At 39.7% G+C, this 27,175-nt stretch overlaps 2 protein-coding genes and 1 long non-coding RNA gene across 14 annotated transcripts; 2 read left to right on the top strand and 1 right to left on the bottom strand.

The window, feature by feature from the left end:
- The first annotated feature begins 2,066 nt into the window (after positions 1–2,066).
- Positions 2,067–6,700, top strand: LOC115576548 (cyclin-dependent kinase 15-like). Its single transcript, XM_030409077.1, has 5 exons — positions 2,067–2,334; positions 4,471–4,617; positions 5,971–6,065; positions 6,142–6,221; positions 6,693–6,700. The coding sequence occupies exons 1-5, from the start codon at positions 2,143–2,145 to the stop codon at positions 6,698–6,700; spliced, it is 522 nt and encodes a 173-aa protein (XP_030264937.1). The 5' UTR covers positions 2,067–2,142.
- A 401-nt stretch (positions 6,701–7,101) lies between these two features.
- On the bottom strand, positions 7,102–15,330 carry LOC115576706 (uncharacterized). Its single transcript, XR_003982915.1, has 3 exons — positions 15,219–15,330; positions 14,617–14,732; positions 7,102–12,785 (listed from the first exon to the last, which is right to left on the bottom strand). It is a non-coding gene; the product is annotated as an uncharacterized LOC115576706 (long non-coding RNA).
- A 183-nt stretch (positions 15,331–15,513) lies between these two features.
- Positions 15,514–26,743, top strand: LOC115576670 (uncharacterized). 12 transcript variants are annotated; one of them, XM_030409247.1, is made up of 14 exons: positions 15,514–15,625; positions 16,357–16,406; positions 17,196–17,273; positions 18,060–18,137; positions 19,022–19,099; positions 19,891–19,968; positions 20,853–20,930; positions 21,815–21,892; positions 22,681–22,758; positions 23,549–23,626; positions 24,416–24,493; positions 24,815–24,868; positions 25,592–25,657; positions 25,812–26,743. In XM_030409247.1, the coding sequence occupies exons 2-14, from the start codon at positions 16,383–16,385 to the stop codon at positions 25,971–25,973; spliced, it is 1,008 nt and encodes a 335-aa protein (XP_030265107.1). In that variant the 5' UTR covers positions 15,514–15,625; positions 16,357–16,382; the 3' UTR covers positions 25,974–26,743. The 12 variants fall into 12 exon arrangements, with proteins under 12 accessions (XP_030265107.1, XP_030265117.1, XP_030265110.1 ...); XM_030409257.1 differs by having other exon boundaries at positions 24,815–24,864; positions 25,812–26,057; XM_030409248.1 differs by having other exon boundaries at positions 15,598–15,685.
- Positions 26,744–27,175: the final 432 nt, after the last annotated feature.

Raw genomic sequence — 27,175 nt, 5'->3', positions numbered from 1 at the left:
CAAAAGAGGCTGTTTTCATCTGAGTCCAACAGCAGCAGAAGACAGGAAGTCATTGAGCAGATCACATGGGACCAGTGTGTGTGTGTGTGTGTGTGTGTGTGTGTGTGTGTGTGAGTGTGTGTGTGTGAGTGTGAGTGTGTGTGTGTGTGAGTGTGTGTGAGTGTGAGTGTGTGTGTGTGTGTGTGTGTATGTGTGTGAGTGTGAGTGTGTGTGTGTGTGTGTATGTGTGTGTGTATGTGTGAGTGTGAGTGTGAGTGCGTGTGTGTGTGTGTGTGTGTGTGTGAGTGCGTGTGTGAGTGCGTGTGTGTGTGTGTGTGTGAATGGGTGTGTGTGTGTGTGTGTGTGTGAATGGGTGTGTGTATGTGTGGGTGTGAGTGTGAGTGGGTGTGAGTGTGAGTGTGTGTGAGTGTGAGTGTGTGTGTACGTGTGTGTGAGTGTGAGTGTGTGTGAGTGCGTGTGTGTGTGTGTGTGTGTGTGTGTGTGTGTGTGAGTGTGTGTGCGTGTGTGTGTGTGTGTGTGTGTGTGAGTGCGTGTGTGTGTGTGTGTGTGTGTGTGTGTGTGTGTGAATGGGTGTGTGTATGTGTGGGTGTGTGAGTGTGTGTGTGAGTGTGAGTGTGTGTGAGTGTGTGTTGTGTGTATGTGTGTGTGTGTGTGTGTGTGGGTGTGTGAGTGTGTGTATGTGTGTGTATGTGTGTGTGAGGAGAACAGAGGAACGTCTCAGTCTGATGTTGTCAGCTGACAGAAAAGTAAGAACTTAAAGTTTTAAAATCAATGTGACGTCATCAAAACCTGAATTTTGATTCAAAGGAAAAACATTCTTCAGACGTTCTTTAGACGTTCTTTAGCTGGGTTAGGGTCGACTGTTTGGTGGGTCGTTAAATATTAAAATCCTTGTTGTTTGGTCGTCATGAGATTTATCGATCGTAGTAAAACCACAGCGTCGAACATATCGGTTTGTCAGAGATCCTTTAACGTTGTGTTTGTGACGAGGGCTCACTCCGGACAGATCAGAGAAACTGAAGTCCTCTTTCCTGTTACTTGTTGAATCACTGACAGAGTTTTTTAAATGTGTGCTGAATATTATTTGAATTTGAAATAAAGTCCAGAGGCTGGTGGTAAATATATTATTAAAGAAGTTTATCAGGACAGAAACCAGTCTGTCATGTTTCCTGATCCACAGAGAGTCTGACCAGCCGTCACAGCTGACAGAGAAACATTTCTTCAAACTGTCTCTTTAATCAGCTGCAGACTTCTTGTTTAGCCTCTGATAGCTTTAGATTCTGAGGAACTTAAAGAACTTAAACTCACCTCATGTTTCTGTGAAACATCTGGAGAAGATGTGATGTGAAGTCCTCACAGCAGCTGGAGTGTTTGACAGAGAAGTAATCAGAGTACTTACTGCCCTCCGGTGGTCACGCTCGGTCACCACACGTCCTCCAGATCAACAGGAAGCTGAGTGTTCGTCTCCGACAGAGCTCAGGACGTCTGAAGATGATGAGAGCGAGGTGAAGCTGCAGGTGGATCCAGACCTCCAGTACCTGAGTCAACAGAACAGATGAAACGTGAAAACTAACCAAAGTGTTAAACAACAAAATAAAAAGTTATTATAAAACGTTGTCATTTTTTACAGTGTATGTCCTGGTTGTCTCTGCTCATTTTCTTGTGTGTCCATGAATCATATTTTTACAGTGTGCCCCTTGTTACAATTCTTACAGTATAAACATAATTTACATTTCTGGTAGTGTATCTATTCTTTTAATTTTTTACGGTGTATTTCTTGGTGATGCAAAGTTACAGTTGTTATTTTTACAGTGTGTCTCCTGGTCATCACTGATTGGTTTAGATACAGTGAGTCATGTGTCATGTGACTCCCTGACAGCACAGCAACTTATTTTAACTGTGTCAGTTGTTGTAATAAATGAACCTTTGACCTTTGTAACCTTTATTTCTTACAGTGGGTCTTCTGTCGGTTATGTCAGTTCTGCAGGTTCTGACCGTGACCACTAGAGGGCAGCACACACACACACACACACACACACACACACACACACACAGTCATGGGACCCTGTTTGCTCGTCCTGAACATGTGAGTCATATGAGAGAGAGACGAGGAGGAAGAAGAAGAGTAAAGAAGAAGAAAAGATGGAGGACTTATCCCGGTGGCTGAGGGAGGCCGGGTGGTGGGTAAGGAGGTGCTGCTGTGGTGAGGAAGAGGAGGAGGAGGAGAAGGGGAGGAGGGAGGAAGAAGAAGAAGCAGAAGATGAGGAGGAGGTGAAGATGGAGGAGTTCAGCTTCAGAAAGAGCCGGAGTTCAACTTCCCTCCCGCCTGCTGAGGTATTTAACCAACAACCACCAGTACTGATGGAGTAACTGTACTCCTGTCAGAGTAACTGTACTCCTGTCTGAGTAACTGTACTCCTGTCAGACTAACTGTACTCCTGTCAGACTAACTGTACTCCTGTCAGACTAACTGTACTCCTGTCAGAGTAACTGTACTCCTGTCTGAGTAACTGTACTCCTGTCAGACTAACTGTACTCCTGTCAGAGTAACTGTACTCCTGTCAGACTAACTGTACTCCTGTCTGAGTAACTGTACTCCTGTCAGACTAACTGTACTCCTGTCAGACTAACTGTACTCCTGTCAGAGTAACTGTACTCCTGTCTGAGTAACTGTACTCCTGTCTGACTAACTGTACTCCTGTCTGAGTAACTGTACTCCTGTCAGACTAACTGTACTCCTGTCTGAGTAACTGTACTCCTGTCTGAGTAACTGTACTCCTGTCAGAGTAACTGTACTCCTGTCAGACTAACTGTACTCCTGTCAGAGTAACTGTACTCCTGTCTGAGTAACTGTACTCCTGTCTGAGTAACTGTACTCCTGTCTGACTAACTGTACTCCTGTCTTAGTAACTGTACTCCTGTCAGACTAACTGTACTCCTGTCTGAGTAACTGTACTCCTGTCTGAGTAACTGTACTCCTGTCAGAGTAACTGTACTCCTGTCAGACTAACTGTACTCCTGTCTGAGTAACTGTACTCCTGTCAGACTAACTGTACTCCTGTCAGAGTAACTGTACTCCTGTCAGAGTAACTGTCCTCCTGTCAGACTAACTGTACTCCTGTCAGAGTAACTGTACTCCTGTCTGAGTAACTGTACTCCTGTCAGACTAACTGTACTCCTGTCTGAGTAACTGTACTCCTGTCTGAGTAACTGTACTCCTGTCAGAGTAACTGTACTCCTGTCTGAGTAAATGTACTCCTGTCTGAGTAACTGTACTCCTGTCAGAGTAACTGTACTCCTGTCAGACTAACTGTACTCCTGTCTGAGTAACTGTACTCCTGTCAGAGTAACTGTACTCCTGTCTGAGTAACTGTACTCCTGTCAGAGTAACTGTACTCCTGTCAGACTAACTGTACTCCTGTCTGAGTAACTGTACTCCTGTCAGAGTAACTGTACTCCTGTCAGACTAACTGTACTCCTGTCAGAGTAACTGTACTCCTGTCTGAGTAACTGTACTCCTGTCAGACTAACTGTACTCCTGTCTGAGTAACTGTACTCCTGTCTGAGTAACTGTACTCCTGTCTGAGTAACTGTACTCCTGTCAGACTAACTGTACTCCTGTCTGAGTAACTGTACTCCTGTCTGAGTAACTGTACTCCTGTCTGAGTAAATGTACTCCTGTCTGAGTAAATGTACTCCTGTCAGAGTAACTGTACTCCTGTCAGACTAACTGTACTCCTGTCTGAGTAACTGTACTCCTGTCAGAGTAACTGTACTCCTGTCAGACTAACTGTACTCCTGTCAGAGTAACTGTACTCCTGTCAGAGTAACTGTCCTCCTGTCAGACTAACTGTACTCCTGTCAGAGTAACTGTACTCCTGTCTGAGTAACTGTACTCCTGTCAGACTAACTGTACTCCTGTCTGAGTAACTGTACTCCTGTCTGAGTAACTGTACTCCTGTCTGAGTAACTGTACTCCTGTCTGAGTAACTGTACTCCTGTCAGAGTAACTGTACTCCTGTCAGAGTAACTGTACTCCTGTCTGAGTAACTGTACTCCTGTCTGAGTAACTGTACTCCTGTCAGAGTAACTGTACTCCTGTCAGAGTAACTGTACTCCTGTCTGAGTAACTGTACTCCTGTCAGAGTAACTGTACTCCTGTCTGAGTAACTGTAACTGTTGCTACTTTTAGCAGTGTTGGGTTGACATTGTCATCATGTTCCCTGTTTTTCAGACAATGGTGTTGTTATTTTTTTACAGTGTGTTAACAGGTTATAAATGTGCTGCTGGGACATGTTTTACAAAGGTGTACCTGTTGATGGTAACTTTTTACAGTGTATTTGTAGTCGTCACTTTTTACAGTGTATTTGTAGTCGTCACTTTTTACAGTGTATTTGTAGTCGTCACTTTTTACAGTGTATTTGTAGTCGTCACTTTTTACAGTGTATCCATGATTGTAATTTTTTACAGTGTCCGGGCTCGCCCCCCTCCGGACCCCCGCCTCACTGGTTCCACACCCTGCAGGTCCGGAGGACTCGAGGGCAGCGAGGACGCAGCAACAGCGACCCGCTGGGAGGAAACAACTGCCAGGACCAGAACCAAGACCACCTCACCTGGGTCAGAGAAAGTCATTTTACAGTCTGTTTGTTCTAAACCTGAACCTGGACTAAACCTGAACCGGAACCTGGACTAAACCTGAACTTTACCTGGTCCTGAACTAAACCTGAACCTGAACTAAACATGGTCCTGAACTAAACCTGAACCTGAACTAAACCTGAACCTGAACCTGGACTAAACCTGAACTTTACCTGGTCCTGAACTAAACCTGAACAAAACCTGGTCCTGAACTTTACCTGGTCCTGAACTAAACCTGAACCTGAACTAAACCTGAACCTGAACTAAACCTGAACTAAACCTGAACCTGAACTAAACCTGAACCTGAACTAAACCTGAACTAAACCTGGTCCTGAACTAAACCTGAACCTGAACTAAACCTGGTCCTGAGCTAAACCTGAACTAAACCTGGTCCTGAACTAAACCTGAACCTGAACTAAACCTGGTCCTGAGCTAAACCTGAACCTGAACTAAACCTGGTCCTGAGCTAAACCTGAACCTGAACTAAACCTGAACTAAACCTGAACCTGAACTAAACCTGAACCTGAACTAAACCTGAACCTGAACTAAACCTGAACCTGAACTAAACCTGGTCCTGAACTAAACCTGAACTAAACCTGGTCCTGAACTTTACCTGGTCCTGAACTAAACCTGGTCCTGAACTAAACCTGAACTAAACCTGGTCCTGAACTTTACCTGGTCCTGAACTAAACCTGAACCTGAACTAAACCTGGTCCTGAACTTTACCTGGTCCTGAACTAAACCTGAACCTGAACTAAACCTGGTCCTGAACTAAACCTGAACTAAACCTGGTCCTGAACTAAACCTGAACTTGAACTAAACCTGAACCTGAACTAAACCTGAACCTGAACTAAACCTGGTCCTGAACTAAACCTGAACTAAACCTGAACATGAACTAAACCTGGTCCTGAACTAAACCTGAACATGAACTAAACCTGGTCCTGAACTAGACCTGAACATGAACTAAACCTGGTCCTGAACTAAACCTGAACATGAACTAAACCTGGTCCTGAACTAAACCTGAACATGAACTAAACCTGGTCCTGAACTAAACCTGAACATGAACTAAACCTGAACCTGAACTAAACCTGGTCCTGAACTAAACCTGAACATGAACTAAACCTGAACCTGAACTAAACCTGGTCCTGAACTAAACCTGAACCTGAATTAAACCTGGTCCTGACATAAACCTTAACTAAACCTGAACTAAACTTAAACCTGAACTAAACCTGATCCTGGTCCTGAACTAAACCTGATCCTGGTCCTGAACTAAACCTGGTCCTGAACTAAACCTGATCCTGAATATGTGTGACCTGTTGTGTGTCCTCTGCTCAGAAACCAGGTCTTCAGTTCGGAGCGGCCCACTCGTACGTCAGTCTGGAGAAACTTGGCGAGGGAGCGTACGCGTCCGTCTACAAAGGCATCAGCAGGTCAGTGAGACTCCGCCCACTTCAACAGGCTAACGTCGTTAGCATGCTAACTTTAGCTCCTCCCTCTGCTGTCGAGGATCAACGGGCAGCTGGTGGCGCTGAAGGTGATTCGGATGAAGACGGAGGAGGGCGTCCCGTTCACCGCCATCAGAGAGGGTGACCTCACACACACACACACACACAGACACACACACAGAGAAACACACACACACACACACACAGACACACACACAGAGAAACACACACACACACACTATTATTATTAATATTATTTTGTATCTCTTAAAGTTAAAAACATGTTATATGCTGTAAAAATGAAGAACATTTAATATGTAGTAAAAACATTAACAACTGTGTGTGTGTTTGTGTGTTTCTGTGTGTGTGTATGTGTGTGTTTGTGTGTTTCTGTGTGTGCGTGCGTGTGTGTGTTTGTGTGTTTCTGTGTGTGTGTGTTTCTGTGTGTGTGTATGTGTATGTGTGTGTGTGTGTGTTTGTGTGTGTGTATGTGTGTGTGTACTTGTTTTCATGACAAATCAGGACAATTTTATGATAACACACCTTCACTATCAGGACACTTGGAAAAATGAGGACATTTTTGACGTCCTCATTTTTCTGAGCTCTCTACAGTGTTCTAGACCCCCCTAACATGCTCCCAGACCAAAAATCTCCAATGTACTGAAACATCACAATTTTAAGAAATGAAGTGTGTAAGTGTGTTTAGCATTTTTGCTCATCTTTGAGTACGCCAACTAGGGGCCAGTTTTGGAAGTTAACACACTTTTAACACACTTTCAGTGACGTCACTCTGCGGGTCCTTATATGTCACTTTGTTCAGACACACTAACACATTTGAAGCACTACTGCAATACACATATTCCATACAATAAGAGTCAAATAATAATAATAATAATAATAATAATAATTATCATCAACATCTGGGTCTTAGGTGCAATAAGTAATATCACCAACAGTAGCCTAAGGCATGTTAAGTGGGTGCAATGTATTGTGAAGGAACAACACTATTTAAAGCACTGGCAATAATCATATATGCAATATTTATTAGAATTATTACATTTTTAATAATTATAATCAATACTCTTCAACACTGTAGTAAACAAGTGTTACGCACAGTAAGCAGTAGGGTTGCAAAGGGGTGGAAACATTTCTGGGAACTTTCCATAGGAAGTTAAACTGGGGAATTTGGAAACTTACCATGTGAATAAATGGGAATTAATGGGAAATGTGGGGTAATTCATACAAACTCTGTCATAAGCAAGCATAAATATAACACTCAGACTTTTTGAATTATTTTCTTTTCGGCGTAACATTTTTGAAGCTGAAATAAGTAAATCCCACGGGAACCGTGGCAAAAGCCAGCCTCAGCTGACTCAACACTTCAGCCCGCACTATAAAGACGCTAGCAAGGTAGATGGTAGCAGTGTAGCAACAGGTGGAGCCCAACCGTTAACACTGGACATGGTCATCGGTGAACTCGAGAAAATACGCAACGATGTAACAGCTCACCACCTCCCTGAATACTGCCATGTCTCCTATCAAAGCATCTCTCCAAAAGATCGCTGATACCATAGCCTCACACACAGCTACCATCTCCGCAATGGAAACAACCCTCACTTCCCACTCAGGTGACCTGACGACTCTGCAGCGCGAAGTGGCCACACTAAAATCCAAGGTGGAGACCACCACTCAGATGAATGAAAAGCTACAGCTGGCAGCTTGGTTTCATGATCCAAACGGCAGAATCTCCTTGTGATTGGCATCCCAGAGGGAGCGGAAGGGACTGATGCTTGACTCTTCATGACTACGCTGTTCAGGGAGGTGACCGGAGATGCTTTACTGGATACTAGCTTTGAACTGGACCGAGCTCACCGCAGTCTGGGGCCGAAGCCAGCACAGGGTTCCCAGCCCATTGTTGTACGCTTTCACAGACACATCCAGAAAGAGCGAGTGCTGCTATGGGTGAAGAAAACACGGAGCATCTCCTACCAGGGTTATCCCATAAGGATCTTTGAGGATTTCAGCACCTCACTCACCAAGAAACAGGCATCATTCAACAAATTTAAGTCTCTCCTTTATAAGGATGGGATACGCTTCGGGTTGATATACCCGGCGCGGTTACGGGTCACCGTCGCATATTTGACTACTGTTTCTACTGTAATCTCAGCAGTAAGTGAAAACATAACGTCTCTTTACACATCTCCTTTAACTTTTTTGGTGCTCTATGAAAACTGGACTGAAGTTATAGGCAGACTGGTCTGCCTGGTAGGATTTGACTGTGCTGTTAAACATTAGTCCAAAGATTACCTATGAAGAGCACAATTGGTTTTTGTTAAGTACGGAAAACTGGTACACTAAGGTTTTTACGCTGTCAAATGGTAAATCAGAGGTGTACACATTTTCACAGCTGAAAAGGAAGCAAACTCCTATCAACTCAATCGGTTGTGTAAAGCAGTAGTTCCTGCATGCTCATCAGTGTTCAAGATGAGGTTAGGACAAATATGTCAGTTTCTTTTGAACTTGAAGGTGTCACTAAGGACATCTGCCTTTTCTCTTTTTTTGAATATCTTTGGTAGAGGAGTGTTCTTTTTTTCCTTAGACTCTCACGATGGCACTGTATATGTTGTTGCTACTTTGCTTAAAAGTACTGAAATGACTCAGCTAAGGCACCATATCATCAGAGCACTTGGAGGATTGATATTTTGGCACTGATTCCATGACTGACATAAGCCAGAAAGACATGTTACAAACCATCAGGCTCATGAGCTGGAACGTCAGGGGACTTGGTGGACCTATTAAAAGGACAATAGTACTTTCACACCTTAAGAGTGTGAAAACAGTCATTGCGTTTCTACAAGAAACCCATCTTCGTCTATGCAACCACACCAGACTACGAAAACCCTGGGTTGGACAGGTTTTCCACTCCAACTTCAATAGTTGCTCAAGAGGCACAGCTATTTTTCTGCACAAGCAAGTACAGTTCTCATCAGAACAGGTCATATCTGATCCCAATGGCCGTTATATTATTGTCGTTGGTGTGCTGTTCCAAACTCCTGTTATTATGGTTTGTGTTTATGCCCCCCATCTGGGACTGCCCTAATTTTATGACTTCCCTATTCTTATCCATTCCAAGCCTAGATACACATCAACTCATCTTTGGAGGGGATCTTAACTTATCTGTCAATCCCACACTTGACAGATTGTGTTCAAGAAAACTAACTCAATCCAAAGCAGCTAAATGTGTATCTGTATTCACAGATCAAATTGGCAGTGTGGACGTGCAGCGTTTTTTCCACCCAACAGCGAAAGAGTTTTCATTTCATTCCCAGGTTCATCAAACATACCCTTGAATAGACTACTTTTTTCTTGATAAGATTTTATTACCCTCAGTGAAACAATGTGAATAATTATTTCAGGCCATGCCCCCCTCTTATTAGATTTAGAACTAGTCCCTAAAACCAAAAGCCACTCAACCTGGAGATTAAACACTGGGCTATTATCATCCGACAAATTTTGTGGATTTATTTCTGACAGGATTTCACGCTTTCTCGAAAATAACAAATCTGACTCTACATCACCTTCTCTCCTGTGGGAAACCTTCGGTAATATGTGGAGAGATTATCTTATATAAAGCGAGGATACGAAAGGGTGAAAAACAAAGACAACTTGAACTGATGGAAACAACTCTTCAAATTGACAGACAACACTCCACTTCAGCCAATCCCACTCTGTAGATGGAGAGACTTAAATTACAGACTGAATTTGACCCCATTTCCACAAACAAAGTGGAGTTTCTTTTAAGGGGTACAAAGGGCACTTATTATGAATATGGAAACACGGCTAGCCGGTTACTGGCAAGGCAACTAAAACATCAATCCTCTTCCCAATTCATTGCACAAATTCGTAAGAACCCCCAAACTTCAGTTACAGACCCAACCGAGATAAATATTTTCACTTCATATTATTCTGATTTATATAAATCAGAAGCCTCTTCAGACACTACCTCAATGAACAAATTCTTAGATAACTTAGTCCATTGCCGCTTCTAGGTAGAATCAATTCTATCAGAATGAATGTCCTACCAAAATGTTTATTTCTTTTTCAGTGTCTACCTATATACCTGCCCAAAACTTTTTTTAAAGAATTGGATAAGATCATTTCACATTTCATTTGGTCGGGAAAGACTTCAAGGGCAAAGTACTCAATTTTGCAAAGAACCAAGGATGAGGGTGGCCTTGCTCTGCCGGATTTCAGGGCATACTATTGGGCAGCCAATATTCCAAAAATCTATACCTGGTACAACTCCCCCAGCACAGACTGGTGTCAGATGGAAGTCTACTCATGCAACTCCATCTCTTTATCAGCTTTAATATGTTCCCCTCTAAATGCACACCCTACTAAAGTCACCTCCAACCCAATTGTCTTGACTACTATAAAAATCCTGAAACAGTTTAAACGGCACTTCAAAATCACCTCTCTTTCCCCACTGATGCCCTTCTGTGAAAACCATTTATTTCCACCCACGGCCTTGATTCAACTTACACTCTGTGGAAAGAGAAAGGGCTGGTGAATTTTGATCAACTTTTCGACAAGGACATTTTGATCTCCTTTGAGAACTAAATTCGCCCTTCCATTTTTTTTTAGATATTTTCAAGCCAGAGATTTTGTTCGTTGCAATTCCCCGACTTCCCCCACAAACCATCTCGTACTCTCATTGATATAATTCTTTCTCTCCCTGCAGTCTGTGGGTTCATTTCAATTGTGGTGAAAATAATCTTGTCATCATTGTCATCCCCACTGGCAACTAGGAATTCATGGGAAAAGGAACTAGGTGGTAACCTTGTCAGGCGAATGGTGGCAAAGGGCCCTTGACAGGGTTAACTCCACCTCATCTTGTGCCAGTCTGACATTAATTCAGTTCAAGGTCCTACATAGAATACATTTTTCCAAAGCTAAACTTGAATAAAACTTTTTAATACAAGTGATACATGTGACAGATGCTCCCTGTCTTCAGCCAGTCATACACACATGTTTTTTTCCTGTCCGAGATTAAGCTCATTCTGGTCCTCTTTCTACAATACTCTTTCAAAAGCTCTAAACAGCTTTGGAGTCCTTTAACCTCCAACTTTGGTGTGCCTGAAGAATTCACACACTTAACCAATAGGGAAAGCAACTCTATCACTTTAGCATCTCTGGTAGCCCGCCGACGTATTTTACTTCTTTGGAAGGATAAGAATCCTCCCACCCCTAACTCTTAGCTAAAGGATCTAACGTAATTTCTACACTTAGAAAAAACCAAGTACAGTATTAGGGGGTGCTCCGACAAATTTGATAAAACTTGGAATCCCATTCTTTACTTACTCAATTCCATTCCATCATTTGATGATTAAGATAGATGGTTCCAATTAAGATACACTGATGTAACTTTTTTCCTTTTTTTTCCCAGTCAGGATCTGAAAGACACCAGTAATAGTCTTGGTGTGATGATATGGTGGTCGAACACCAGGCACAACATACACAAACTGTTATAGTTAATTTTTGTTTTTTTCCCCAAGCATTGTGGGTCCCTCCTCTAATTGCCCCTTTTTACTTTTTGTTGGTTTGGCTACTGTTCACCCCTCCTGTTTTTGTTTTTTGTATCCTTACTGATTGAACATACATTGTGTCTAGATAACCCAATAAAGATATGAAAAAAAATGCTGTATAAATGAATAGAAAGGCTAGATGAATAGATGAACACTCAATCAGTATGCTAAATCAAACTATAACCTACATTCTTGTATGAAAAAAGGCCAGCTGAAGGCAGAAGAAACACATCACAGTTGAGCTAGCTAGCACCATGATAGCTAGGCTCTTAAATTGTCAATGAAATGATGTTAGCTAGCTTACATTAGCATATCTGATTTACTTTTATTTGCTTGTTAAACTTGCATGCAGTAATGTAGCTTCAATAGTCCTGCTGTAGTGTGCAGGATACTAGAAATTAGTTGTGCTTGTGATTGAGGAATGCACAGAGCAGGGTAGCAATTCAACTGAATTTGAATTAGTTCAACTGATTTAATACAAATTCAGTTGAATTGAATTTGTATTAAATCAGTTGAATTAAACTGAATTTGTATTAAATCAGTTGAATTAATACAAATTCAGTTGAATTATTTCCCTGCTCTGTGCATTCAACTGAATTTGTATTAAATCTTGTTGTTTTAACTAAGATATAAGCAGGATATTTTTTAACTACATTTAAATTCCTTGTTAAAGGCTAACCAGCAATTTTGCAAATTTCCCATTATTCATGTTAATTCCTATAAATTCCCATATATTCCCTTTGATTCACATGGAAGGTTTCCAATTTTGAACATTCAAGGAATTTTGCAACCCTAATAAGCAGCACCATAAATTCTCACAGTGAACAACAATATCATATACTCTCATTCAATAGTTAGTGCTTAGCTCTGTACAGTAAAGATCTCAGTGTTCTGTATAGTAATCAGTCTTACGTGAATAAGCACCACTCAAATTCTCACAGTGCAATTGAGAACAATAACAACAACATTTTATATTCTTAATAAGAATCTAGGATATTGTTGTTACTGTTCTCAATTTCACAGTGAGAATGTATAAGCTGAATACGCTGACCATGCTGAGTGCGAGGGAAGGTCTTCAGGATCTGTTGTGCAGGGCCGGCAGCTCTTGTTTGAGAAATGTCTGGAAATGTAAAAAGTTTCAAAATGAGTCTGTGGAAGTTAATCCTCATGATCAATGCTGAAATCAAAATTGTGTTTTTCCTCTTGTTCCCACAACTGTACGTTTGAGCTTGTGTATGTACTTGTGTATAAATGTAAACAGTCCTCTAGGGTCAAAATCTGCACATACATCTTTCTGCATGGTACTTCTGTTACTTGATTTTGAATGTGTTTACATGTACATGTATTTACATTACATTGCAGTATTTTGTAATTGTATTTGACAGGGCTAATCAAGTTCAACCTGTGTGAGCACATGCTTTCTGCCTTAACCAGTGCAGTGGACTGTCCCTTCATGGTAAACATATAGACATTTTTGGACTGCAATAACCACATAAAATATATCTTACTTTTTAGAATGTAAACATTTGAACGCCATAGGAGAAGGCTAAGGAGATAAACAACTCATACATGCTTATTTGTTCATGGTCATTTACTGGAAGGTGAGGTAATTACTAGTGGTTCTGTTCAGTAAAGATATCTAAAGTGCTAATTTACCCTCAATATATTGTTCATGTACATGATATGATGATTGATTAATTTAGTTAATATTAGTTAGATGTTTGTGGAACTCTCTGTTGTCGTCCACATGGAACAAAAGTACTGACAGAGGATTTCATATTTTGCATCAAAGTAATGATGATTTCTGATTGTATGTTGCAATTGAAAGCTGGCTGAACATGGCCACCAGTGAACAAGTAGTCTAAGTAACAGCCCACCACCACAGCAACCACAAATGGAGTGCATCATCCACTGCTCTGATGATAGAGATAAGCTGGTTTCACCTCAGAGTGTTGACTAATGACCAGGAATCTGAAGCTGAGTTGTCAACGCGAACTTGCACAGCAATTTACATTGCTGTTTACTGACAAATATCCCACTTTTCATGCAGTGTGGAGAACTCTGCTCAGGGCAGCTCGGATACAAAATCACGCTCGAGTATTGCAAGTGACAGAAGACATTCCTGAGGGACAGATTCCAGCAATTAACACAGAAAATGCTGCAGTATCTTCTCTATGAAGAAAGTTCATTGGTTGGAAAAGAAAAGCAAAGTGCTGATGGCTCTGCTCAAAGAAAGAATATAACGGTAGGGGAACACTGGGAGCAGAGCGCCACAATCGGTTTATGAGATTGGCAAATCATTGCATCCTGTTTTTATTCACATTTTACACAGCGTCCCAACTGGACTGGAATTGGGGTTGTGCATGAACAATATATTGAAGGTAAAGTTAGCACTTTAGATATCTTAACTGAACAGATATACAGAACCACTAGTACTTAACAACGCCTGCCAGTAAATGACCATGAGCAAACAAGCATGTACCAGTTGTTTATATCTATAGCCTTTTCCTATTGCATTCAAATGTTTACATTCTGAAAATCAAGATACATTTTATATAGTTATTGCAGTCCAGAAAATATGTTTACCAGGAAGGACAGTCCACTGCACTGGTTGAGGCAGGAAGCATGAGCTCACACAGATTGAACTTGATTACAGACATCCTGTGAGTAGTGTGGCCTTCCCTTTGAGTATGTCAAAATCTATTGCTCTTCAGCCCTGTCAAATACATTTATAAAATACTCACCCAAAGTAATGTAAATTTAGTATATGTGTTTTGATCTTTAAGCATTGACAACTGTGAAATAACATACTGAGGTGGTCAAGCTTTACTTGTTGTCACCCAAAATGTTCTAAGAGACAACAACATTCCAGCAGGCAAGCAATATAAAAGAGCAATTCACATATTGCTATATGGTGGGTTAGTAACATTTTTAGTTAATTAGTATTCTACCTTAGGAACCTTTAGGTACAGCAAAAGTAGGTTGAACTGGGAGGTTCCTGTTGCTGCTGCTCTCATCCAGTTCAATATGGTCATCATCAGGGTCAGTCTCTCCTCCCTTTGTGTACCTATAAGTATTGATTGACATAGCCAACACTTCATTAATCATATTTTAAATTAAAATTTCCTTATACTTTTAACAATATAGCCTTGTGTAAAGTGCAGATGTTTAACAACTATTAAAACACTATTAAAAACCGACCAGTACACAATGCCAGCTTCATTTAGTAATTAATTTAGTCATTAAAAGTGGGTAATTAAGTTACTTCATTCACTGAGCAACTGTAAAATCCTTCAGAACAACACATTATACTACTTTCTTTTCTGGAGGTCCAGAAGTGCTGCTCTTGTTTTCATGACAAATTAGGACATTTTTAAAACACCACACTATATAACACACCACAATCAGGACAGTGGGAAAAACATTTTCACATGCCTATGAAGTGTTGTTTAAGAACAGTTTCCCATACAACCGGAACCAGATTGACTGTAACAGTAGTTTGCAAAACATGACAACGTGACAACTCTCAACAACTTAGAAGCATTGTTCTTACCTGAACTCCGGTGTGTGCTGCTGAGCTTCGGCTGTAAACACGACGAGGAAAGTCCGTGACTGGTGAAGTTCCTGCATTAACAATTTCCTGTATCTCTTCCTTTCAAAATAAAAGCCCTCTAGCGTTATATACACAGTTCAGTCTTATACTAGGTTTCAGTTTTGTTTCCGTTTGATCATACAACTGCAGCTGGCAACTAGCTTTACACAATGATTGCGTTTGAGATCAGCGTTGGATGGTTAGTCAGTCAGTCAGTCAGTGATGCGGCATCTGATTGGGCGATAGACTGAACCTAATTGCAAAGCCCCGGATACGACTGCAGCGGAGCTCTCGTGAACGGCACATCCGGGACCTTCAGCGCTCAGAAGACATTTAATCCTTTGACGTCGATGCACCAACCTCATGAGGTAAAGTTGGCTCATTAGCTAGCTAATAGCTAGCAAACTGGATGGGATATATAATAAATGGTAATTAATTACTGAAGTTGTTGCTAAATATAACTGTTCATAACAATGCAAACCTGAGTTAAAGGGACGATTCTCCAAACAAACTTTTTCATCTTCAACTGCAGAGACAGTTAATAAGATAATTAGCAGGCTAATTAGCAAAACGGAATTCACACACGCAGTGGACCTAAACAAACTGGAAGGGATGTATCATAAATGGTAATTAATTACTTTTGTTTAATCTTCAAAAGCAGATAGTAGAGGTTGTTGCTGAATATAACTGTTCATAACAATGCAAAACTGAGTTAAAGGGACAATTCTCCAAACAAACTTTTTTATCTTCAACTGCAGAGACAGTCAAAGTTGTTTTTAACTGTTTTTTTTTTCTTTCTGGAATTTAGATGATGTTTTCCTATTTAACACAAATTGATGATACTAGTAATTCAGTACAAGTAGAGTACAGTTTTATGATGATTTAAAATCAGTATTTATCTTTTAAGTTGGTGCTTTGGTAGATTAATATTATTTGTTAAAGTGTTTTAATGTTTAATGACATTTGCACAGAGTTTACACTGATCTATTAGCATGATCAGCAAATGAGTTATGAATAATACCATTTAAAAGTCCTCTATGATTCAAATAAGTACTGGTCTCGTTGACTTTTTGTCATCTTCTCATCTACATGTTTGCAGGTTGAGGAGTACATGAAGGAAAGAGCATGTCAAAAAGAAGAGCCAGACAGGTAATTACACATTAATTTATTCTATTTGGAATTAAGTAGATGTCTCAGTTGGGCCCAGTGCATATATGAAATGCCCTTTCACTGTATCAAAACAATCAGTTTGTGTGAAATGTTCACAATATCAATGTTAGTCTTACTTGTTTTTGAATGGCTTAGCAGAAAGAAATTAGCTATACCATTTGTTAGCTCTAACCTCCCCTTAAAGCATCAAATTGATCTTTATTCTCACAAAATTCTTCATTTGTAGTCCTTTTTGCTAACGTTTTTGTGCATGTTACATCTGCTGATCAGTTTACATAATTGGATTTTGGGGTGTGTAGATCATTTCACAACAGTGTGGGGTTTAGAGCTTTCTTTGACAAAAACAGAAGAAGCTAGAAGTCAGGAACATGGACTCTATATGTGTTCAGTCGTCATGTCCTCATATTGTTTTAGGCTGTGAAAGACTTGAGTGTGTTTCAGTTGATGTCCTCATGGTCTGACCCATCGACTGTAGAGCGTGTGTTACATGTCCTCATATTGTTTTAGGCTGTGACAGACTTGAGAGTGTTTCAGGTGATGTCCCCATATTGTCTGACCCAACGACTGTAGAGTGTGTGTTACGTGTCCTCATAATGTTGGGTAGCAGATGCTGTACAGTGTTAGCAGTTTCTATAGAGTTTGGCATAATGAGCCTAGATCCTCCTGTGAATTATGTTTACTGAAACAAGTATGATCATTTGTTCATTAATTAGTCAGGATTTATAGTAGAGAATATGTCTGACACTGTATTGTTGTGTTTTGTTGCAGACACCAAGTGTTCAGATCCTGACTCAACCTTCTACAGACCAAGAAGCAAGCAAGAGATCCACTTCATCCTTCCAACAGGTAATTACACATTAATTTGTTCTATTTGGAATTAAGTAGATGTCTCAGTTGGCTCCATTGCATACATGAAATGCCCTTTCACTGTATTAAAACAATCAGTTTGTGTGAAATGTTCACAATATCAATGTTAGCATTACTTGTTTGTGAATAGCTGAGCAGAGAGAAATTGGCTATACCATTTGTTAGCTCTAACTTCCCCTTAAAGCATCTAATTAATCTTTATTGTCACAAAATTCTTCATTTTTAGTCCTTTTTGCTAATGTTTTTGTCCATGTTAGATCTGCTGATCAGTTTGCATGATTGGAGTTCTGGGGATGCAGATCATTTCACATCAGTGTAGGGTTTAGATCTTTCTTTGACAACAACAGAAGATGTTTGAAGTCAGGAACATGGACTCTATGTGTTCAGTCGTCATGTCCTCATATTGTTTTAGGCTGTGAAAGACTTGAGTGTGTTTCAGTTGATGTCCTCATGGTCTGACCCATCGAATGTAGAGCGTGTGCTACATGTCCTCATATTGTTTTAGGCTGTGAAAGACTGAGTGTGTTTCAGGTGATGTCTCCATATTGTCTGACCCAACGACTGTAGAGTGTGTGTTGCATGTCCACATATTGTTGGGTAGCAGATGATGTACAGTGTTAGCAGTTTCTATGGAGTTTGGCATGATGCGCCTAGATCCTCCTGTGAATTACGTTCACCGAAACAAGTATGATCATTTGTTCATTAATTAGTCAGGATTTATAGTACAGAATATGTCTGACACTGTATTGTTGTGTTTTGTTGCAGACACCAAGTGTTCAGATCCTGACTCAACCTTCTACAGACCAAGAAGCAAGCGAGAGATCCACTTCATCCTTCCAACAGGTAATTACACATTCATTTATTCTATTTGGAATTAAGTAGATGTCTCAGTTGGCTCCAGTGCATACATGAAATGCCCTTTCACTGTATTAAAACAATCAGTTTGTGTGAAATGTTCACAATATCAATATTAGCATCACCTGTTTTTGAATAGCGTAGCAGAAAGAAATTGGCTATACCATTTGTTAGCGCTGACTTCCCCTTAAAGCATCAAATTAATCTTTATTCTCACAAAATTCTTCATTTTTAGTCCTTTTTGCTAATGTTTTTGTCCATGTTAGATCTGCTGATCAGTTTACATGATTGGATTTCTGGGGATGCAGATCATTTCACATCAGTGTAGGGTTTAGAGCTTTCTTTGACAACAACAGAAGAAGTTTGAAGTCAGGAACATGGACTCTATATGTGTTCAGTCGTCATGTCCCCATATTGTTTTAGGCTGTGAAAGACTTGAGTGTGTTTCAGGTGATGTCCCCATATTGTCTGACCCAACGTCTGTAGAGAGTGTGTACCATGTCCCCATATTGTTATAGGCTGTGAAAGACTGAGTGTGTTTCAGGTGATGTCCCCATATTGTCTGACCCAACGACTGTAGAGAGTGTGTACCATGTCCTCATATTGTTATAGGCTCTGAAAGACTGAGTGTGTTTCAGGTGATGTCCCCATATTGTCTGACCCAACGACTGTAGAGTGTGTGTTACATGTCCTCATATTGTTGGGTAGCAGATGATGTACAGTGTTAGCAGTTTCTATAGAGTTTGGCATAATGCGCCTAGATCCTCCTGTGAATTACGTTCACCGAAACGAGTATGATCATTTGTTCATTAATTTGTCAGGATTTATAGTACAGAATATGTCTGACACTGTATTTTTGTGTTTTATTGCAGACACCAAGTGTTCAGATCCTGACTCAACTTTCTGCAGACCAAGAAGTGAGCATGAGATCCACTTCATCCTTCCAACAGGTAATTACACATTAATTTATTCTATTTGGAATTAAGTAGATGTCTCATTTGGCTCCATTGTATATATGAAATGCCCTTTCACTGTATTAAAACAATCAGTTTGTGTGAAATGTTCACGATATCGATGTTAGCATTACTTGTTTGTGAATAGCTGAGCAGAGAGAAATTGGCTATACCATTTGTTAGCTCTAACTTCCCCTTAAAGCATCTAATTAATCTTTATTCTCACAAAATTCTTCATTTTTAGTCCTTTTTGCTAATGTTTTTGTCCATGTTAGATCTGCTGATCAGTTTACATGATTGGATTTCTGGGGATGCAGATCATTTCACATCAGTGTAGGGTTTAGAGCTTTCTTTGACAACAACAGAAGAAGTTTGAAGTCAGGAACATGGACTCTATATGTGTTCAGTCGTCATGTCCCCATATTGTTTTAGGCTGTGAAAGACTTGAGTGTGTTTCAGGTGATGTCCCCATATTGTCTGACCCAACGACTGTAGAGAGTGTGTACCATGTCCCCATATTGTTATAGGCTGTGAAAGACATAAGTGTGTTTCAGGTGATGTCCCCATATTGTCTGACCCATCGACTGTAGAGTGTGTGTTACGTGTCCTCATAATGTTGGGTAGCAGATGCTGTACAGTGTTAGCAGTTTCTATAGAGTTTGGCATAATGAGCCTAGATCCTCCTGTGAATTATGTTTACTGAAACAAGTATGATAATTTGTTTATTAGTTAGTCAGGATTTATAGTAGAGAATATGTCTGACACTGTATTGTTGTGTTTTGTTGCAGACACCAAGTGTTCCGATCCTGACTCAACTTTCTGCAGACCAAGAAGTGAGCATGAGATCCACTTCATCCTTCCAACAGGTAATTACACATTAATTTATTCTATTTGGAATTAAGTCTATGTCTCTGTTGGCTCCAATGTATATATGAAATGCCCTTTCACTGTATTAAAACAATCAGTTTGTGTGAAATGTTCACAATATCAATATTAGCATCACCTGTTTTTGAATAGCGTAGCAGAAAGAAATTGGCTATACCATTTGTTAGCTCTGACTTCCCCTTAAAGCATCTAATTAATCTTTATTCTCACAAAATTCTTCATTTTTAGTCCTTTTTGCTAATGTTTTTGTCCATCTTAGATCTGCTGATCAGTTTACATGATTGGATTTCTGGGGATGCAGATCATTTCACATCAGTGTAGGGTTTAGAGCTTTCTTTGACAACAACAGAAGAAGTTTGAAGTCAGGAACATGGACTCTATATGTGTTCAGTCGTCATGTCCCCATATTGTTTTAGGCTGTGAAAGACTTGAGTGTGTTTCAGGTGATGTCCCCATATTGTCTGACCCAACGTCTGTAGAGAGTGTGTACCATGTCCCCATATTGTTATAGGCTGTGAAAGACTGAGTGTGTTTCAGGTGATGTCCCCATATTGTCTGACCCAACGACTGTAGAGAGTGTGTACCATGTCCTCATATTGTTATAGGCTCTGAAAGACTGAGTGTGTTTCAGGTGATGTCCCCATATTGTCTGACCCAACGACTGTAGAGTGTGTGTTACATGTCCTCATATTGTTGGGTAGCAGATGATGTACAGTGTTAGCAGTTTCTATAGAGTTTGGCATAATGCGCCTAGATCCTCCTGTGAATTACGTTCACCGAAACGAGTATGATCATTTGTTCATTAATTTGTCAGGATTTATAGTACAGAATATGTCTGACACTGTATTTTTGTGTTTTATTGCAGACACCAAGTGTTCAGATCCTGACTCAACTTTCTGCAGACCAAGAAGTGAGCATGAGATCCACTTCATCCTTCCAACAGGTAATTACACATTAATTTATTCTATTTGGAATTAAGTAGATGTCTCATTTGGCTCCATTGTATATATGAAATGCCCTTTCACTGTATTAAAACAATCAGTTTGTGTGAAATGTTCACGATATCGATGTTAGCATTACTTGTTTGTGAATAGCTGAGCAGAGAGAAATTGGCTATACCATTTGTTAGCTCTAACTTCCCCTAAAAGCATCTAATTAATCTTTATTCTCACAAAATTCTTCATTTTTAGTCCTTTTTGCTAATGTTTTTGTCCATGTTAGATCTGCTGATCAGTTTACATGATTGGATTTCTGGGGATGCAGATCATTTCACATCAGTGTAGGGTTTAGAGCTTTCTTTGACAACAACAGAAGAAGTTTGAAGTCAGGAACATGGACTCTATATGTGTTCAGTCGTCATGTCCCCATATTGTTTTAGGCTGTGAAAGACTTGAGTGTGTTTCAGGTGATGTCCCCATATTGTCTGACCCAACGACTGTAGAGAGTGTGTACCATGTCCCCATATTGTTATAGGCTGTGAAAGACTGAGTGTGTTTCAGGTGATGTCCCCATATTGTCTGACCCAACGACTGTAGAGAGTGTGTACCAAGTCCTCATATTGTTATAGGCTCTGAAAGACTGAGTGTGTTTCAGGTGATGTCCCCATATTGTCTGACCCAACGACTGTAGAGTGTGTGTTACATGTCCTCATATTGTTGGGTAGCAGATGATGTACAGTGTTAGCAGTTTCTATAGAGTTTGGCATAATGCGCCTAGATCCTCCTGTGAATTACGTTCACCGAAACGAGTATGATCATTTGTTCATTAATTTGTCAGGATTTATAGTACAGAATATGTCTGACACTGTATTTTTGTGTTTTGTTGCAGACACCAAGTGTTCAGATCCTGACTCAACCTTCTGTAGACCAAGAAGGGAGCGAGAGATCCACTTCATCCTTCCAACAGGTAATTACACATTAATTTGTTCCATTTGGAATTAAGTAGATGTCTCATTTGGCTCCATTGCATACATGAAATGCCCTTTCACTGTATTAAAACAATCAGTTTGTGTGAAATGTTCACAATATCAATATTAGCATCACCTGTTTTTGAATAGCGTAGCAGAAAGAAATTGGCTATACCATTTGTTAGCTCTGACTTCCCCTTAAAGCATCAAATTAATCTTTATTCTCACAAAATTCTTTATTTTTAGTCCTTTTTGGTAATATTTTTGTCCATGTTACAACTGTTGATCAGTTTACATGATTGGATTTCTGGGGATGCAGATCATTTCACATCAGTGTAGGGTTTAGAGCTTTCTTTGACAACAACAGAATAAGTTTGAAGTCAGGAACTTGGACTCTATATGTGTTCAGTCGTCATGTCCTCATATTGTTTTAGGCTGTGAAAGACTTGAGTGTGTTTCAGTTGATGTCCTCATGGTCTGACCCAACGACTGTAGAGCGTGTGCTACATGTCCTCATATTGTTTTAGGCTGTGAAAGACTGAGTGTGTTTCAGGTGATGTCCCCATATTGTCTGACCCATCGACTGTAGAGTGTGTGTTACATGTCCTCATATTGTTGGGTAGCAGATGCTGTACAGTGTTAGCAGTTTCTATAGAGTTTGGTATGATGCACCTAGATCGTCCTGTGAATTACGTTTACTGAAACAAGAATGATCATTTGTCTATTAATTAGTCAGGATTTATAGTATAGAATCTGTCTGACACTGTATTGTTGTGTTTTGTTGCAGACACCAAGTGTTCAGATCCTGCCTCGACTTTCTGCAAACCAAGATATGAGCGAGAGATCCACTTCATCCTTCCAACAGGTAATTACACATTAATTTATTCTATTTGGAATTAAGTAGATGTCTTATTTGGCTCCATTGCATACATGAAATGCCCTTTCACTGTATTAAAACAATCAGTTTGTGTGAAATGTTCACACTATCAATATTAACATCACCTGTTTTTGAATAGCGTAGCAGAAAGAAATAGGCTATACCATTTGTTAGCGCTGACTTCCCCTTAAAGCATCAAATTCATCTTTATTCTCACAAAATTCTTTATTTTTAGTCCTTTTTGCTGATATTTTTGTCCATCTTACATCTGCTGATTAGTTTGCATGATTGGATTTCTTGGGATGCAGATCATTTCACATCAGTGTAGGGTTTAGATCTTTCTTTGACAACAACAGAAGATGTTTGAAGTCAGGAACATGGACTCTATATGTGTTCATTCGTCATGTCCTCATATCGTTTTAGGCTGTGAAAGACTTGAGTGTGTTTCAGTTGATGTTCCCATATTGTCTGACCCAACGACTGTAGAGCGTGTGTACCATGTCCTCATATTGTTTTAGGCTGTGAAAGACTGAGTGTGTTTCAGGTGATGTCCCCATATTGTCTGACCCAACGACTGTAGAGTGTGTGTTACATGTCCTCATATTGTTGGGTAGCAGATGATGTACAGTGTTAGCAGTTTCTATAGAGTTGGGCATAATGCGCCTAGATCCTCCTGTGAATTACGTTCACCGAAACGAGTATGATCATTTGTTCATTAATTTGTCAGGATTTATAGTACAGAATATGTCTGACACTGTATTGTTGTGTTTTGTTGCAGACACCAAGTGTTCAGATCCTGACTCAACCTTCTGTAGACCAAGAAGCAAGCAAGAGATCCACTTCATCCTTCCAACAGGTAATTACACATTAATTTGTTCTATTTGGAATTAAGTAGATGTCTCATTTGGCTCCATTGCATACATGAAATGCCCTTTCACTGTATTAAAACAATCAGTTTGTGTGAAATGTTCACAATATCAATATTAGCATCACCTGTTTTTGAATAGCGTAGCAGAAAGAAATTGGCTATACCATTTGTTAGCTCCGACTTCCCCTTAAAGCATCAAATTAATCTTTATTCTCACAAAATTCTTTATTTTTAGTCCTTTTTGGTAATATTTTTGTCCATGTTACATCTGTTGATCAGTTTACATGATTGGATTTCTGGGGATGCAGATCATTTCACATCAGTGTAGGGTTTAGAGCTTTCTTTGACAACAACAGAAGAAGTTAGAAGTCAGGAACATGGACTCTATATGTGTTCAGTCGTCATGTCCTCATATTGTTTCAGGCTGTGAAAGACTTGAGTGTGTTTCAGGTGATGTCTCATATTGCCTGACCAACGACTGTAGAGTGTGTGTTACATGTCCTCATATTGTTTTAGGATGTGACAGACTTGAGTGTGTTTCAGGTGATGTCCCCATATTGTCTGACCCAACGACTGTACAGTGTGTGTTACATGTCCTCATATTTTTGGGTAGCAGATGATGAACAGTGTTAGCAGTTTCTATAGAGTTTGGCATAATGCGCATAGATCATACTGTGAATTATGTTCACTGAAGCAAGTATGATCATTTGTCTATTAATTAGTCAGGATTTATAGTGGAGAATATGTCTGACACTGTATTGTTGTGTTTTGTTGCAGACATCAAGCGTTCAGATCCTTATTGAACTTTCTGCAGACCAAGATATGAGCAAGAGATCCACTTCATCTTTCCAACAGGTAATTACACATTAATTTATTCTATTTGGAATTAAGTAGATATCTCAGTTGGCCCCCGTGCATACATGAAATGCCCTTTCACTGTATCAAAACAATCAGTTTTTTTTTTAAATGTTCACAATATCATCGATATCACCATTGGATTTCTGGGGAAGTAGATCAATTTACATCAGTGTAGGGTTTAGAGCTTTCTTTGACAACAACAGAAGAAGTTAGAACCACTATTATTTCTATTTTTGCTATAATTAATTGCATCATAATTTTTAGTTACAGTTCTGTGTAATCTCAAACAAATAATGAATCTCTGTCATTTCAATTAAGGTCAGCCAGACCACTGGAGGTGTCTCCTTCCACCAGACAGCTACTGCAAGGCAAGTAAGACAGCTGCCTTCTTCTCCTTCATTCAAAAATGTTATGTTCTTTTACTGAGGATATTCACTATTTGAGGAAATATTGTATAATCTTAACTAGGACTAAGGTTTTTTACATTTAATTCTTGATATGGACAGTCAAGAGCAAGCCGCCATCTGCAAAATCTAAAGCGGCATCATGCTCGGTGTGAGGAACGTTACGATGAGGCCAAGAAAAAGATATTTGAGAGAGAGAGGCAGATGATTTTGAGTCTGTTAACCAGAATGAATAATTCTGTGAGTACGCAAATAGGTCATACGGTCATATGCAAATTAATTCTTTTCAAGGTATTTATTTTACAAGAACCTCCATGGGCCTAGCAGATTTTTTCTCATTCACTTGTTGTTTCCAGTTCATGCACCATGTTTGAAAGACAAAGTTGCAACAGATTTTTTCTCTCAAAATATTAGTTATACTTCTATGCGATAGGTGAGTCATAGTAACGAAAATTTTCATGCTATGCATTGTTCTCCTTTATATCATACACCATCAACATCAAATCGCACACTGAGATGTGTTGTGGTTTAGGGATTATTGTCTTAATAGTATGTCATCATAGGTAGGTATGTGAGGCAAAATATTTTCAAAGTGTTATTTAAATCATTTAAACATTTCCACTTTAATATAACTGGGGTGAAAATGTCTATTCAGTCAATTGTATTTACAGTATTAATAATGGTTTTAAAGGTTGAACATCCCTTGGTCGATGATGGTGGATTTCATGATGGAAACTCTGCAAGCTTAAGTGACCAGGTAATGTATACGACACAGTAGTGAATGTATTAGGAATCCAATGCAATTCAATTTCATGTTTTTAATGACTCATCTCTTACAAGTCATCACTTACAATATGTGATGGTACTGTATGGGGAATGATAACCTGGCTTTTTTCTCCTTTTTCCTTCAGATCTCTACTGATGAATCTTCAGATTGTACAGATTATGAAGATATTGACTATGTTCCAGACTCAGGTGGCAATTCCTCAGACACAAGTCTCTGTAGTAACGAACTGAGAATCACAGAATCTCTTGCTCCCAAAAATTGTTCAAGGACATGCCAGTGGGGATAGCTACAGTACACAGTGGGGAGAGAAACCTACAAGTTTAAGTTTGTCACTGAGAAGCAGCAGTCATAGCACTTCAGTGATGAGTTGCAGTAACAATTCCCTGGAGGCAAGATTTCTGTATTTTCTGTTCTGTTTCAATTGACATATTTTGCCAGCAATTAAAAAAGAAAAAATGGCAGAAAGTGTTCCATGTCTTTATTCACATGAACATGTACTACAAAATTTATAAATGCAATACAATAAGACTTAAAAAGTAGACTGACCACATTTTTTAGCTATGTCTCATTTTAAGTCTCTACAAAGCTTAGTTTTACTGTGTTGTATTAACATGTGAATATCTGACATTTCTGTCAGAGGTTACCTGACTGATGAGCATGACTATTGTACACCTGTGTCTATTATATAGGTATTTCAAGCATATCCAACAGGAGCCAAGGTAATAATACAGACCCTACCCTTTCCTAGTCTTTATAAGTCATGTATACATGAAAATTTTGTGTGTATCCATGGGTTTCACAATTCACCTAAACATGAAATATCAGTGTGTGATTTTATTGCACCTATAAGTCACATAAACCTGACAGTGTCCTCACAAGTAGCATTAAAATCAGGTTTGACCAAAAGTTTGCCCTAGCCAAAATCTCAACAGATGGGCATATTCCTGGAAGCATGGGGAAGAAACACTTTGATTCCCCAGCCTCTAGGACCTTGGGAAAGGCATGTTCCCATTTTTCACATTTTTGTCTTATGTACCGATATGTCCCGAAAACACGTATGTGTGTGTATGCGTGTGTGTGTGTGTTTATAAATGCACCAGAAATACACAGACAGTGCAACTACTTCAGTCCTCCCTGATGCTTGAAAGCCAGTGCCAGACTAACATTAGTGCTTAAACAACACTTGAAGGACAATGTATTTAATGTGCCTGTAGTTTGAAGTATGTGGAGTGACTATAAATGCCACAGAAATCAGTACCAGATGTATGGAAGTCTTACAGCATATTATAGTCTGCCCAATGACAATTCCTCACACAGAAAGGCCAACCAGGACAGATTTTGATTCAGTCAAGTCCAATGCATTCTAGTGAGCTTATTAACCACGTCGCCCTTTTCCCAGCTTGATTGCTGTAAATTAAGAAAGGAACAATCAATGGTCAAATGACAGACTGCATTGCAGCATGATGTGCTGACAAAAGTTTAAGCTTA

The sequence above is a fragment of the Sparus aurata genome, chromosome 24 (genome assembly GCF_900880675.1).
Source record: "Sparus aurata chromosome 24, fSpaAur1.1, whole genome shotgun sequence".
NCBI lineage: Eukaryota > Metazoa > Chordata > Actinopteri > Spariformes > Sparidae > Sparus > Sparus aurata.
The sequence above is the reverse complement of the archived record's forward strand: the minus strand, read 5'-3'. Positions and strand labels throughout refer to the sequence as shown.

Excerpts from the sequence above, each read along its gene's own strand:
- LOC115576548 (XM_030409077.1), top strand. The coding sequence starts at position 2,143 with ATGGAGGACTTATCCCGGTGGCTGAGGGAGGCCGGGTGGTGGGTAAGG. Across the intron at positions 4,618-5,970 it reads ACCAAGACCACCTCACCTGG|AAACCAGGTCTTCAGTTCGG; the intron begins GTCAGAGAAAGT and ends TCCTCTGCTCAG. Across the intron at positions 6,066-6,141 it reads GTCTACAAAGGCATCAGCAG|GATCAACGGGCAGCTGGTGG; the intron begins GTCAGTGAGACT and ends TCTGCTGTCGAG.
- LOC115576670 (XM_030409247.1), top strand. The coding sequence starts at position 16,383 with ATGTCAAAAAGAAGAGCCAGACAG. Across the intron at positions 19,100-19,890 it reads CCACTTCATCCTTCCAACAG|ACACCAAGTGTTCCGATCCT; the intron begins GTAATTACACAT and ends GTTTTGTTGCAG. Across the intron at positions 24,494-24,814 it reads CCACTTCATCTTTCCAACAG|GTCAGCCAGACCACTGGAGG; the intron begins GTAATTACACAT and ends ATTTCAATTAAG.